Genomic DNA, 15,462 nt, shown 5'->3' on the forward strand with positions numbered 1-15,462 from the left:
TTAAGACTGTCAGTAATACAATAAACTCTACGTCAGGGCTTAGGCCTTTTACTTTGTTAATTGCAAAGATTCTTATCCTTAATCTAGGCCTAAATATCCGCTAAACGAGGGCTTTATCAGAAAAGCGCCCCTGTAGCTACCTTTAGAAGTAATTATCGTAGACATAGATCAAGCAAGCTGATAAAATTCAGAAGTTCCCCTCGCCATCGTTAAACGGGGAATCTTTTAGGATAGATAAAATAAATTTAAACATACGAGTTATAAAAATACTCGTGACATTTAGAACCAATTTGACAGCAAGCCCGAATGCTTCGACATGTGGTGGAATATATAGTTCACACATTTTAATTAGAGGCGTAATTTTACCGTCTGCACCTTTTTCGACAAGGAGGAATGTCGCATAACCTAATGAGTTGAAACGTCAAGGCAATGTGTTTTTACTTTGTTCATTTATTTTCGTACTCATCTGCTATGCACTAATAAAAGCAAGCTGTCTACAACCGGTCACATTCCACCTGTCCCTGCGTGCATATTAACCAGTAATACATAGCTAGTGCCTATATCGCAGTGCAAATAACGGTAATGCCCATCAGACGAGACAGACCGACATGACTATGAACTTGTGTCTGTGAGATCGCGATTAGACAAGACTCGAATTGATTGATTCATCTTATCTTTCCCAACATCGTAAGCATTGTCGAGAGCGACGTAATCGGACAGAAACATGGTTGATCACATTAATATTAATGTTAGTCTAATAGAGGTTAAACTTTACCGTGACAGATGTTCATATAACTTAATTTTATATAAGAATACAGTCTTCATGAGCAAATATGTCTCACAATAATAATATAGGAATATTTGCCGAAATATGGCTTTATATTATTTAACCGCCGCACCCAAAACTAAATCCAATCGTGATACGTCCAAAGTTACGGCTTCCATTCCATTGAACCAGTTCATCGTCAATTATTTTAGGGCTAAAAGCATGTGGCTTACCTCCACAGGCCTATATTTAAGGGCGCTGCAATAAAAGCACATCGCTGTCCGGTCCATTCCCGCACGACTGTGCAAGATAAATGGACGGCGCAGAGCGGGCGCGCCGAAGGAGACGCGTTCTCACGGCCCGTGCCTGTATTTCTTTCTTTTTGTTTCATCTGGTTTCCGAGTTAGAGGTCGGCTCGGTCGCTCCGAGACTAGAAGTGACCGCTGCACGCGCGATTACCACGATAAAAACTGTGCGACAGTGAACGTGAACAACTAACGAGTCTCCGCAACTACCTGCGGCGAACATGCCACATTTTTTTCCCTAACATAGCGATAACATTACCGTTCTAAGTGATATTTGAAAATTCAAAATAATGGCGTGAAAGGATCGTGTCACGTGTAATGCGGCGTTTCGTGTGTAAACTGGTTGTGGGTTCTCTCGCGTTAATTAGACACGGCTCTCGCGCAGCAACACCTCTGCTCATTATTTACCGCTTCATTAAGAGCTCACTCACGACGAGCGCCTGTCAAAATCTCGGCGAACACCCGTCCATCCGCCGCTTGAAATATCGCAGCATTGTCCTACAATAACACTGTCGTCGGCCTCGTTAATTGTCTTAGTCGCCTCTACTTCTCGAAATCTGCTTATTTGAGAGCTCCACTGCTGTGCTCGTAAAATAGAATGTGAGTTTCCGTTCCAAAATCGAAACAAGCACGTTGTCATTGCGCAACAACTCAAAGCTTCGCCACAATATTTCCTTTAAACAAAAACAAAATTAACACACAGCTCATTTCGGTAACGCGCGGAAATGATGCGCTTCGAACAGTAATAGCACCCATACGGGACTATAAACAATAAAATCATAATGATGATGGATTTAAAAAATCAATTTCATGTACAGTTACAAATGGTCAACATAATAATCGGCAATCACTACTTTAGAACACCGTCTTTGGAGCCGGTTTGTTCGTTAAAAACGTTAGGATACGTTGTAACCTTTTTGGAATAGATTGGATCTCTTTAGATTCCAATGCCTAGCAAAAATGTATTAGCATTAATATTATACTTTCTAAACATTGGATATAAAGCAAACGACGGCGGAGGCTTTAAAGCCATTTAAGGGCAGAGTCTGCATGCCCGCGGCATTGTGATTTCTGTACACGTTTTAATGAATTCGTCCTTCCTTCGAACGTTCCTCGGCCGCTATTCAAAAGAAAATTACAGTCGAGAGCCTCCTCGAAACAAACCCTTTAGAAGTCACGCTCCGTTCTCGCTAAAGTTGGACCAATTATTGTTTCTCTTTTTTTGCTTTCCTTTCCTCTAGAGGTCATTATAGTAGCGTCAGTTGGTGAGCGTTTGGTCGCGGCCACTGCACCATATGCTCTCAACTCAAGCTTTTAAATTTAGTCGTGACAGTGAAGTTCGGGTAATTGATTAATGGCCCCTCAAGGCGGACGTGTTTAAACGCCTCGATCATCGTTTTTTTGGTCGGAATCCCTGATAATGATACGTTTTGATTGTCTTATGGGACCGCAACGACACCATATGGTGGGCACAGATTCGCTTCGCCAACAGTTGGTTGCGACGTTACAACGGGGCAGGTACTTGGATATTGTTAGGACTTTTGAAATCTGTTCGTAACCTGCTTTGAAAGAATTTAACCTCTCCGATCCCTACCTGTGCAGTCTACAGATAGCCGAACTTTTCGTGAAAGATTGAAGGTCTGCAGCATTCACAAAGAATATCTTTTGTTTGCCCAATCAGTCATTTAAAACCAAAACAATACTAACTTTGTAAATCTTTGTCCACAGATTGGGCGGCACGGGCATGTCAAGCGGCATGGGTCAGGGTACGCTGGGTAGCGCGCACTGCCAGCTAGCCAACCAGCCTCTGGTGATGCCAGTGTTCCCGCTGCGAGCCAGTCAACCAAGCCCCGTGCCCGTCTACTCCCCCTCCCGCTTCCACATAGACAAGCGATGCCAACACCGGTGCACGTGGAAGTGTCTCGCCATCGCCATGATATGCCTCTGCGTCATCTTAGCGGCTATGCTCGCATACTTTATAGGTAAGTGCAACGGTGTTTTTTATACTCAAGGCGGTCGTTGTGTGTTATATATATTAGCAGTTTTACAGCCAAACACGTATCAAAGCATAATTTCTCCAATTTTAAAATAAGTAACCTTTCTTACAATTATTACAAAGGAGCTCTACAACAAACAAAAACAAAACAAAACAAATACACTTTATTGCACCAAAATAAAAATAAATAATCACAAAAAGACTCTTAACTTAGTAAATGGCAAATGGCGGCCTTATCGCTTAAAGCGATTTCTTCCAGGCAACCATAAGGTGAGGAAAAATTTTAAAAAAATTGAAAGATTGCGGGTACAAACTATAAGTACAACTTATCAATAAATACATGCAAATAAATATATAACATACTCTATTGAATTGAATACCGATGTCAGATAATAATCATCTGGCGTCTTTAAATCGAATAAGTGTATACGTTAAATCTGCAAATAATGGTTATTTATAAACTAATTTAATTAAAGATATAATAATATCATGTCTGAAAAAAAAACACAGAACTTAAGTATTATCATAATGAACAAAGTATATTAAATGCCACTCTAAAAGTACCGCAGTATTGCGTTGTACCAAATTAACGTTTCATTTCTCCTACTAAACTAGACTAGGTTAGGTAAGAGCACCGCATCGCAAAACATGTTGCATTAGACTTTCATTAACTAATAAAAGTGCACTAAAACCGCACTAACCCTGCCTACATATTTCAAGCTGCATCCTAATGGATATTAAAATATGCAATATCACCACAATACTAAAATATGAAACATTAAACTTTTGAGCAAAGGAAGTTCTAAATACTATACTCGGACATGCATTACGACACTTATTACGTAATAAATATCTAAGTTTATTGAACTAAATAATAGTTACCGTACCCCAATCACGTATACTACGAACAACTTTAAAGTAAGGATCTCATTATAATTTAAGAAGCTCCGTAAAATGATTTCATTATGCAATTTGTACACTGCATCCATTTAAGTGAAAAGTTTGTTGCAATTTGCAAGTACAAGAACTTATAACTACCAGAGTTCTTTGATCACGAGTTTCGTATCTTTTGAATTCTGCTGCGGTTTAAAAATCGTCTACGTGCACAGCTTACATTGAAAATAATGATGAAAAGGGCTATGATGTAGACAAAGACTCATTTAATCGATTAGATTTCGAAGGTTTTAACTACAAGTTATATTGTCGATACAATACAATACAATACAAATACACTTTATTGCACCAAACTAAAAATAAATAATTACAAAAAGTCTCTTAATGAAGTACATGGCAAATGGCGGCCTTATCGCTTAAAGCGATGTCGATATATCTTTGTTCGCCGTCGCAGCGGGGTGCTTCAAACCTCTCGTTAAGACAGTATTTTTATTAACTCGCTCGGAATGTTCGATTAAAATATTCATAACATTATTCTTTCTCAATCCATTAGCTTTGTATGGTCGCTCGAGCCACGCTGTCACGTGTTATTGTAGAACATCATTAACTTCAGGAAATCATGGTGTTTTGTTACCTACACGGACGCCCACAGCCACCATTAGAGACGCAGATTGACTTTAATCTTGAAATGAAGGTACCTTCAGTAACTGCCACTTACCATCTAACTCGTAAAATATATACTATTATTAGTAGATTGCAATTTCTCAGTTGATTACGACGCGAAGAAAAATCGCATAGGTTGAACTTATACCATGTTGTTAAGGCGAAATGACGCCTCAGGCGGTGGCTCCCTCCAATCAAGGGGCAGTTTTATCTTGTGTGATTTGAAACAATCAAAATGGCTAGCCCGCGAGGATTACGCCCTGCGGCTACGATTCAAATGAAACAGTAGCGACCCACAGTAAATTCCAGTAATCCCTGAAGTAGATTGAGGCTTTAAATCATACTTCTTATATAATGTGCACGCACACACCATCAATCGGGATTTGTCCGTCCAAAATTACAAACAATATATCCCGGTCAAAGGTTATTTTTTGTTGGTTGTTTATTTTTAATCTTGTTCCTTATTATCCTATCGATAATCTATTAGAATTGGTTTTTATAATGCCTAACCCATCACACTGGCCGTTGAAAACTGGTCGTTGTTCTAAGAGCAGCTATAAAAAGTTTTATTCGTTTATCGCTCGCTACACACCCAAATCATAATAGAATTGAAAAAAAGTTTCCGTCATCACATCAAAATTCAATTACTAAAGGTGATAAATTTGAATATCCACTGCGTGAATGCAAATGAGTTTATTAAACATTGATGTTGCAACGAAAACAGACTTCAACCATTAGTCTTTCATCATTCTTTGTTTGGATCTCGCAACCGACATCCACAGAGAGCCTCATAAAAAACTAAACAAACATTTGAAAATATAAATGATGCGCCTAACCTAAGGCAACGCGGCCGCGTGCCTCGGGTCCGCGCTCCCGTGTTAGCGGGGTTATAAATTATCTCACATTTCTACGTCCCATATTATTTTACTACGGATATATCAGACACTTGCAATCCCGGCCTACCCGCCAAACGACCAATCATAATTTATATCCCATACTATTCGCAAAGTATACATTGTTAAAGTAATCCTTTACCTGTGAAACAAAATGTATTAAATACACGTGTAGGTAATGTCTGTCTGTTATAAACTTATAACGGCACATTCAATGTGCAGTGTATATAGAGTAAACGCCTCGGCGGGTACACACCGAAAGCTTTTCCCGCTAACGGCGCAAAAACACGGAACAGCATAAACAAAGTGCTAGATAGTCACGAGTTCACTAACAGCTGTTGTTGGAGGTACAGTTACATCCTAATGGAGCTCGCGAATAACACGGGGCAGCTAACAATAAACCAAAAAATACAAAGGAAAATGAGTGTAGTCTAGTCTTCGCAGACCGTCCATTTAGTTATTTTAGAGTGCAGTATAATCGACCGCAAGCTTTCGTGGAGATGTAAGATTGTGAGTGGGTTCGAACCGCGAGCACATGTGAAGTTATACTCAAAATAGCATCAAAGTCACCGGCACTGCGCAGTGATACCTCTGGCCTACATTCTCCTCTACCCGTACATTTACCCCGGCAAGCCCTTCGTTTAACTAATAAAACTCGAATGAAGAACTCATCATCAAAGCTAGTACGACTTCTGAATAAACAGCCGCGTAAAACACGATTATTAGGTTTTATTTTCGTCCTAATGTCACTTAAAATGTTATCGTATGCTCAAGGCTTCAAAATTGATAAAACTTGTAGGCATCGCTTATTTCATTATTTATTAATTTCGAGTGTGTAGAGTAAGGGTTCAGCAACCTGCTCCAGCACGCAACGCACGCGAATCCCCTATAGAACATTCCCAGAAACAATGTGTTGCCTGTACTAAGCCATTTTACTGAAAACTGTTTCTTTGTTGCTTTAACTTGTTTTGTATCCAATTCTCCTAATTAGCTTCCAAATGTCGAAAAACAGAAAAGGGATATCAAGATAAGTTAAAATCATTTATAGCAGCTCCTTAAGCTAAAGCGCGCTAGCAACTACCGTTTCAATTTAACTTAACCCACAGCTCTATTAAACAGTTTGAACAAACACTAAATAATGCGCCGGAAGCACGCAATATACTGCCTCGAAACTTCACGATTTCGGCACCTCAAACTCAGTGTAAAGTTAAATCTTATTTTCTATCATAGTAGTCGATTAAAATAATAAAAAATGTCTACAATTTCTCACGTAGTCCAAGTAATAGCAGTAAGTAGAGAAAGCTAACTGGTAGTAAACGAATAATAAAATAAATCTAATACATTTCAAGGCTTCTTAAGTAATGTAATGAACCGGCCCGATATAAGGTGTTTCAAGTCAATGAAGCTTATCGTATCGGATCTCAATTCATTTAGATTTCCATTAAACTGTAGGGACAGCAGATAAGGAACGCGCGACGCATATTGATGCGCGGCTCGGCATCGATTCAAACTGGAACACGTTTTTCTTTAAATGAACTATGAGCGTCTAAATGACCACATTTAGATTTCCGTTAGATATTCAAAAATCTATCGAACCGATAAATGAGAGTTTAGTGATTACAAGGAGAAAAACATTCTCCCCGAGTATGAAACTCGTTCAGCAGCACTTGAGTTTTCCTCCTCTTTTGATGCTCCTCTTGAAGGTCAGTATCATTAGGGTTATCCTATCCTCACTTAAGAAATATTGCCGTTCCGAACGAGGATTTCGTGCTCATTTAAGAAGCTCTGCGTTTTCATGGATATGATGAATGTAATCTTTCCGACCTTGCCCCAAATAGCTAACCAAGTAGCGTTACTAAATCATGTATTGTGCCTTATCCGTCTAAAGTTATAAACCGAAGTTTACAAATTAAAAGCTTTTAAGTAATAACTAACTTATCGGGACTTTAATTAACGAAACATTCTTAATCATTTAACTTGATCATAAATCATTTTAGTCCTGTAATCATTGGGTTTCAGAACACAATAAAATATTTGTTGGACACGCCTCCTGGCGTTCCGGATGTGTACCGAATAAAAAGCGGTTCTGTAGTTTAATCCGACATAAATCTCCTGGTGTCGGTAGTTCTAGTGATGTAATGAAAAAATGTGAACCATCTGTTGCACCCTTCATTACGTGCATAGTGCAATGAATGGGGGCAAATACAGCACCGTCAACTTTTTAATGTAATTGAAATTGTGAGGACCCCAAATGTTTTATTAAAGCTCGCTCAGCTTTTTGGCATTAACGCTTTTGAAGAGATCCGTGGGACATACATCACCATCGACTCTTATTACATTGTTGATGTTGTATTATTAGCAAACATGTAGCATTAATCTAATCCTATTCACAAAAAAGTAAGTACGTAGTAGAGAACTATTCAGGTTTCTGATTCACCGGTTGGAATTTTACCAAATATTTAACGGCCATTGCTGTTTTCGTCAGCAACTAGTGGTCGGAGAATTATGATCAGCAATCATAAGAAATCAATCACAGTCAAAATGGAACGTGACTCTACGTCCGCCTCGTCTTCTTACCTGATAGAAAATAAATGAATCCAATACAAAATGAACTCTGGCATAAAAACGTTTAGCTTTGCGGTTAGTTTCGATACAAGCGATCGATCTCAGTCCTTTTATTACAGGTCACTGATCTCTTTATTGTTATTATTAGGAGACGCACCTTAACGTCACAGTCAGACACGTTCCAATATATTTAATCTCATTTTTTCAATTAGTCGTGGTGTAAAATTTACACTCTGCTAAGATACATTTGTACTTGTCCGCGCTTCTTATAAAATGGGGCAGAGACCTCGACCCTCCTGCGAATGCGGATCATATTATAAAAGACAAGGACGGTTATATGATCCTCCGTAAATAATAGAAGGAGATAGGCAACACACACGAGCACCGAGAAGATTTATCACGTGACTAATACCGAGTCAGTGCGACGGCGCGTCTCTGTCCCCCGGGACTCTATCAAACGAGTTTCGCTCCCCCATCGCACGATGCAATCTATGCTGAATCGTATTACAATAAATTGTATTAACTCGAAAAATAGTGGAGATAGCAAACATCGTCCATCTGCACACAATCGTCCCATGCATCGCGCTCGCCGCTGAAAGTACCCCATTTCCTACTCGCCGCCGCTCCTATGGTGAAAATTTATAGATTTTACGAGGGATCATCGGGAAAGTCGCGACTTACCACATTGCTATATTTCATTTTCGTTGGCGGAAATTACGTCATTTGAGTTCGCTTATCTCATACATTGTCATTGTTTGCGAGGGCTCTTATTTAAGCCAGAACATATGAAATAAATATTTCGTTGTTATATTTCATTTTGTCTGACGCCGCTTCACAATTGTTTAGTAAAGCTGTAAAAATACATGATAATCAAAAAATACTCGTATAATAATAGCATCATCTGTCGGCTATCAGAGTCGCTACAGCCTGTCACAACTCAACTGGAACACCAATATTTATTTTCATTCTTATGAGAGCCTTCTCTATAGACTATTTTACATGTCTCCGCTTATCTTATTTTGGCAGCAGGATTTAATAATAAAAAGCAACAACCAAAGCTTGACGCAGAATATAAATAACTCACTTATACTGATTGCTGACCGATAAAAGTTGTCATTAAACTATCGACCCTCGAGTTAGCATAATGTAAATTGTCCAATTCTGAGGCAAACGGCCAAATGGCGTCAACGCATCGCGATCCTTATCAGGAAGTAAATCTTGTGGATAGACGCGGTGCCAGGGCTGCCAGTGTCGGGGGACGAGACGATAACTTAATTGCTTTGACACCGCTGGGGGTATCCGCACGAATTATGGAAAGCGCTGCGGGCGCACTCGCCATGTCTCCCCGGGAAAAAAACTTGCATTTCGCTGCTTATTTTCCGGATTCCGACGACGTAATTTGGTGACTACGAAACTGTTTCTTTCGAGGAAAAATTTGACTTGCTCCTTTTCTTCAACAGGTTTTTATATCTGCCTCACTCTTTATCCTAATTTAAAGTCTTCTAAGTATTCATAAAACGTTTAAGAAATACCAAAATCCGGTTCCCATATATCTTTTAACAAATTAGTGAGGAGATTGTCTCGAGAATAATTAGTTAGGTTCAGAATGGACGTAACGTCAATTAAATCTATAAAGATTGACAGATGGCTTTTAACGCTTGCACCATAACATATTGAGCGCACATCCTGCGCGCACGCTCCGAAATAAATAAACATTACATCCCCATCGGAGCACAAATCCCGGACTCGCGGCCTTCTTACAAAACTAATAAATGTACACAATAAATTCTCTTTACATTAGAATGTCGGCGCCATTTGTTAGCTCCGTTGCAATTTTATATGTACCTACCCAATTACCCACGAAGAATTTTGCGATAGAACACGAAAATTAAAATTACTATCTTCAACAGAAACAGTACGAAATTAAAATTTACATTAAAGGCGCCTTGCTTAACTTGCTTTTACATCTACTATTTTCTGCTTGAGTTGTTTCTTCAATATAAAAAGTGTAACGCGTTATCCAAGGAGCCGAGCTCGTGCTCTTCTTAGTTAGACCGTGAAAAATTATCCAATTAGGTTGCGTAGTGCGGCATCCGAACGATCCGATCGCCGGCAACTGTCGCATAATGAGACAACGGCATTCCCCGCAGCAAGAAATGGTTGGGTGTCGCCAGCCACCTACGTGCTTTGGAGTGCGGCCCGCGGCAGCGGAACCAATCGCTCCGTCACACCGCCACGAATGCGCCTCAGCCGTGCTTCGGTTAATCAAAACCCGACGGGACGTCACGTCACTTACCCCGCACACTCACGCACCGCGCCCGTCACTCTGCAGCGACATCTCTTTGTGTCGCGTTTCGTAATACATGTCGTCTTGGCCGACACCCGTGTGAACCGTAATAGAATTACCTTTCGGCTACTGGGCATTATTGATGTGGGCCGCTGATAACAAGCGAACTTAACGGAAACTTAATTGGAAATCCAGATTGAGAGAAAGATTGGAAGCTTAGCGCACAATTTTCTATTAGACGAAAGAACTTTTATGAATTACGATGGCTTAATCTTGTGAGAAACTACCTTAAATTAATTGATAATTTGTCTTTGTTACAGCGTTATCGTCAATTAAAAGTAATATAGACAATTCAAATTGCATACTGGTTCAAGATGTGAAAGCTGTAACACATGCACAAGGAATTAGGGATTTATCAACGTCATCACCATCGGACGGTAAGTGTCTGAAAGTATTTATTTAACAACTTTTTTTGATGTACATAATCATTCTAACTCTTGTTTTATTTGTAGAATCAATATCAACATCATCTCTGGGAGGCTGGTCGACAACGGCGGAAGCTGCGCTAGAGTCAGCGGTGATACCGCAACAAGCGCAGCAGGCCGCGCCGCCGCCCTGGTCGCCGGCCCTCGAAGTCCGGGAATTCGATGAGCTGCACAGCGCCACCATACCTGCCTACCAGTTCTGGAGTTCAGAATTCCGCAACAAACAACCCGCCTACGTTAGCCTTAACTTTACTGTACCGTGGGGCGCCAATTTTGCTGTATACGGCAGACGCAACGTAGCACCAAGTGTTACGCAGTATGACTTTGTAGAATTTATCCGCGGCGGCAGAGTCGATCACCGACTCAGAAGAAGAAGAAGTCTGCATAAACACGACCCTCACGAACACAACATGAACGAATGGGACGCGTTATTGAGCACGATTAGTCCATTTCAGAGATGGAACCACACGATAACTAGGAGATCAACGGATATGAGGGTAAATGTCAGTATATTGCAGTACCTAGACACGGGGAGATGGTTTATTTCAGTATACAATGACGAACTCCAGCCGCACAACGTTGAAATGATTGTTTCGGAAGCCGAGGGCGTTACTAATTCTTGCCCTGACGATTGCTCTGGCCACGGATCCTGTTATCTTGGGAAATGCGAATGTATGGACGGATACGAAGGACATGATTGTTCAAAGAGTGAGTATTACTAAATTCTAGTATTTGTACTTATTACTAAATAAGTACAAATATTTGTTTCCTTTCTTCATAAATTGAAATGATTACATTTACTTATCAATTTAAGGTGTGTGCCCAGTACTTTGTTCTGGTCACGGAGCGTATGCCGGCGGAGTCTGTCATTGTTCTGAAGGCTGGAAAGGTGCGGAATGTGACGTACCAGCTCATGATTGCGAACCCGCTGACTGCTCAGGTCGAGGTCAATGTATCGCTGGACATTGCAACTGCAACGCTGGGTGGAAAGGTCCTAAATGTGATGAAGGTAAGGCAAAACCTTAATAAAGACTTTATAAGGATCAGTTATATGCATTAAACATTTCAAAAGTACTAAACTGTAATCTCTGGAACCGAAAATCAGTACTTAAATACTCACGACTTAAACCACGCTGTGAATATTTTCTTATGACAAAACCAAAACTGTTTACCAACAATTGGTTTTGTACGACTTGTGGTTTTGCCCACCCAAGTAGACGCTACAACCGTGACGTTATACACGTACTTATACCTAAAACGGATACCAAGAATAGCCCAGTTGGTATTATGTTATGTTATGTTAGTGGGCTCTGTTTTCCGCATTTAGACTCTAAGATGGCCCATTATGCGTGTGATTGTTGACTACGTAAGCCAACCTATCTCCTTCCAGAAGCTCAGAAGCCTCCTGGGGTTTTCACAGGCTTCGCGGAGCGACCCCATTTCTTTGAGGATTTTTACCCGTTGTGCTGACACTCCCGTGCATTCCAGGATTACATGGGGGGCAGTTTCTTCTGCGTCTAGACAGCCTCTGCAAAGTGGGCTGTCCGTTATCCCTAAGTTAAATAGGTGCTTGTTGAGTGGGCAGTGACCCGTAATACTGCCCACTACTATTCGAAGGTCATTGCGGTTTAAGCGAAGCAGTCGACGAGTGAAGCTCTTGGATATCATAGGCATGATATCCTTCGACTGTCTGCATGTGGGCAGCTGTGCCCATCTGTCGTTGTGTAGTTGCAGGGTATGGTCCCGTACCCACGAGCGTAACTGACTGAAAGGTATCGGTAGGATTGGTTCGGGTCCATATATCCTTGTGTCTGATCCTCTCCTTGCCAGTTCGTCGGCGGCATCATTACCCAGCGATCCACTGTGCCCTTTAATCCACTGCAGGGTAACCTTGTTAGTTAAGGCCATCTTCTGCAGTTCTCTGTGGCACTCGTATATTAGCCCCGAGGTTATGTTGTCACTATTTAGGGCTTGTAAGACAGCTGCGCTGTCTGAGAGGATTCTGATGTCATAACCCTTGACATTTCTCTTCCTCACTGTGCTGGCGGCCTGAATTATGGCTACACATTCGCATTGAAAAATGGAGCTGTATTTTCCTAAAGCCACTGATTTTTGAATGTTTAAGTCGAGAGAGAAAACTCCGGCACCCGTCCCTGAGGACATTTTGGAACCATCTGTGTAGATGCGGAGTTCCCTGATGCCGGATTGATCTCGCTCTGTTTCCTGCAGACTTATCACATAATTTCTTTCTGTAATCTGTGTTTGTGGGATTCTGTCGCATGGGGCGAGTAAAAGTTTCTGATGTTGTATTGCCCTGTCTAGAATTTTGGTATGTGGGCCTATGCCATTTGTATCCCATATCCCGGTGTTGCGGAGTCTCATCGCTGCCATCGTGGCTTCCTGTTTAACGATCAGGTCCAGGGGTGGCAAGCTCAGAATTACTTCTAGTGCTGCAGTAGGTGCAGTTCTCATGCAGCCGGTAATAGCAGAGCAGGCCAATCTCTGGAACTGCTGTAGCTTTGTAATGGTTGTGCTGAGCTCGGTCCTGGGCCACCAAACGACTGCTCCATATGTTAGTAATGGTTTTATCACGGTATTGTATAGCCAAAGCGTGATCTTAGGTGAGAGTCCCCATGTTTTCCCCATGAGCCGTTTGCATTGCCAGAACGCTATGCAGGCTCTCTCCAGTTTATTTTCTAGGTGTTTGTTCCATAGCAGCTTATTGTCTAGAATAACGCCCAGGTATTTGACTTCGCTACTTAATTTGAGATTTGTGCCGAAAAGTTTGGGTAATTTTAAGTTATCCAATTTCCGTTTGTTTGTGAAAAGTATAAGTTCCGTCTTGGACGGATTTACCGATAGGTTGTGCCTAGTGCACCAGTCTTCGACTATCCTCAAAGCGGATCCCATGAGATCGCATAGTGTGTTTTCAAATCTCCCACTGATGAGAATAGATAAATCGTCAGCATAGCCCACTGTGAAGAATTTGTGTTTATTTAACGATTCTATCAATTCGTTAACCACTATGTTCCATAAGAGAGGCGATAGGACTCCGCCCTGAGGGCACCCTTTCGCTACTATGCCTCTAGTGGTGTTGTTCACAGTGAATTGTATGGCTCTGTGTCTAAGCATGTTGTCTATCCACCCGGCAACCGTGGAGTCGACGTTATGTTTCTCAAGAGCTCGGCTAATGCTGGTAAAGGTTGTTTTATCAAATGCCCCCTCAATGTCGATGAAACAACCAAGGGTTGAGCCTTTTGTTGACAGTGTATTTTCGATGCGTGACACTACCGTGTGTAGTGCGGATTCGGTAGATTTGCCTTTACTGTATGCATGTTGTTGATGGTGTAATGGTCTACGTGTTAGGGCATTTGTCCTTATCTCCCTATCACACAGCCTCTCCAAGGTCTTTAGTAGGAAAGATGTGAGACTGATGGGTCTGAAGGACTTGGCCTGCGTGTAGTCACTTTTGCCGGGTTTTGGTATAAAGACCACTTTCACTTCTCTCCATTTCTTGGGCACATATCTAAAGGCTATGCATCCCCTGAAAATTACCACCAAGTGGTCTGTAAGTGATTTGTCGCACCATAACATCAGGCCTGGGAATATTCCGTCCAGACCTGCTGATTTGTACGGGAGGAAGCTGTTGATTGCCCACCTGACGTTGGTTTCATTTATCAGCCTGTGTGCTGTATCCCATTGTTCAGGATTAGGTGGCGGTGCATTGCAATCGTCCCATGTCGTATTGTCTGTGATATGACAGCCGGGGAAATGTGATTCTAATAGTATATGACTTGTCTCAGTGTCTGATTTTGTGTACGAGCCGTCGGGTTTCCTAAGACATCCCAACGTGCGTTCCGGATCACTACTGAGGATGTTTTTGACGCGTACAGCCGTGTGTGTAGATTCTATGCTGGTGCAGAAACGTTTCCAGCACTCAGCTTTCCTGAGACGGATTCGTTTCTTGTACGCCTGCCTGGTCAGATTGTAGTTTTCCCAGTCCTGTTCGTTGCGCGTATTTTTTGCCCTGTTGAAAAGCTTACGTAACTTACGGCGTAGTTTTTCTAGATCAGGTCCCCACCACTGACGGCTCCTTGACGATGCTGTCCTGGTATTAGTGAGTGGGCACGCAAGTTCATAATTAGTTATAAGAGTGGTGGTTAGGTGATTAACATGTGTGTCAATAGAGTCTGAGTTAGTGTAGGTGGGTGGCAACTCTAGTCTTTTAAGGTCAATACCAGTTTTGGCCCTGTACATGTTTTGGTTTGTTTTCCTGGGGTTGCGCTTTAGCTCAGCGCAACATACCTTGACAGTTAGGTAGTATCGGATCCATCTGTGGTCAGAGCAAGAGAGTTCATCAGATACATGCCACCCTGTTATGTGCTGAGATATTTGCTCTGTGGCTAAGGTGAGATCGATAATTGTTTGTGCTCTCGAATTGACGAAAGTTGGCTCCGATCCCCTATTTAAGAGATTGAGGTTAGTAGTGAAAAGATAATTGGTGAATTCATTACCTCGGTCGTTGGACTTGCCACATCCCCACATGCCATGGTGCGCATTGGAGTCGACGGAGATGATTAGCTCCAGTCCCTCCCTCTCGCAGTGCGT

General features: G+C 41.6%; 1 protein-coding gene across 2 annotated transcripts in view; it reads left to right on the forward strand.

Annotated features, from left to right (window-relative positions):
* Positions 1–15,462, forward strand: part of LOC126382440 (teneurin-a) — a 64,746-nt gene that overhangs the window by 21,835 nt on the left and 27,449 nt on the right. For both annotated transcript variants that reach the window (XM_050032311.1, XM_050032312.1), the window contains 4 exons: positions 2,800–3,053; positions 10,690–10,806; positions 10,882–11,562; positions 11,669–11,863. In XM_050032311.1, the coding sequence (XP_049888268.1) occupies positions 2,800–3,053; positions 10,690–10,806; positions 10,882–11,562; positions 11,669–11,863 (1,247 nt within the window). The remainder of the gene's footprint in view (positions 1–2,799; positions 3,054–10,689; positions 10,807–10,881; positions 11,563–11,668; positions 11,864–15,462) is intronic.

Source organism: Pectinophora gossypiella, chromosome 4 (assembly GCF_024362695.1).
Source record: "Pectinophora gossypiella chromosome 4, ilPecGoss1.1, whole genome shotgun sequence".
NCBI classification, from domain to species: Eukaryota; Metazoa; Arthropoda; class Insecta; order Lepidoptera; family Gelechiidae; genus Pectinophora; species Pectinophora gossypiella.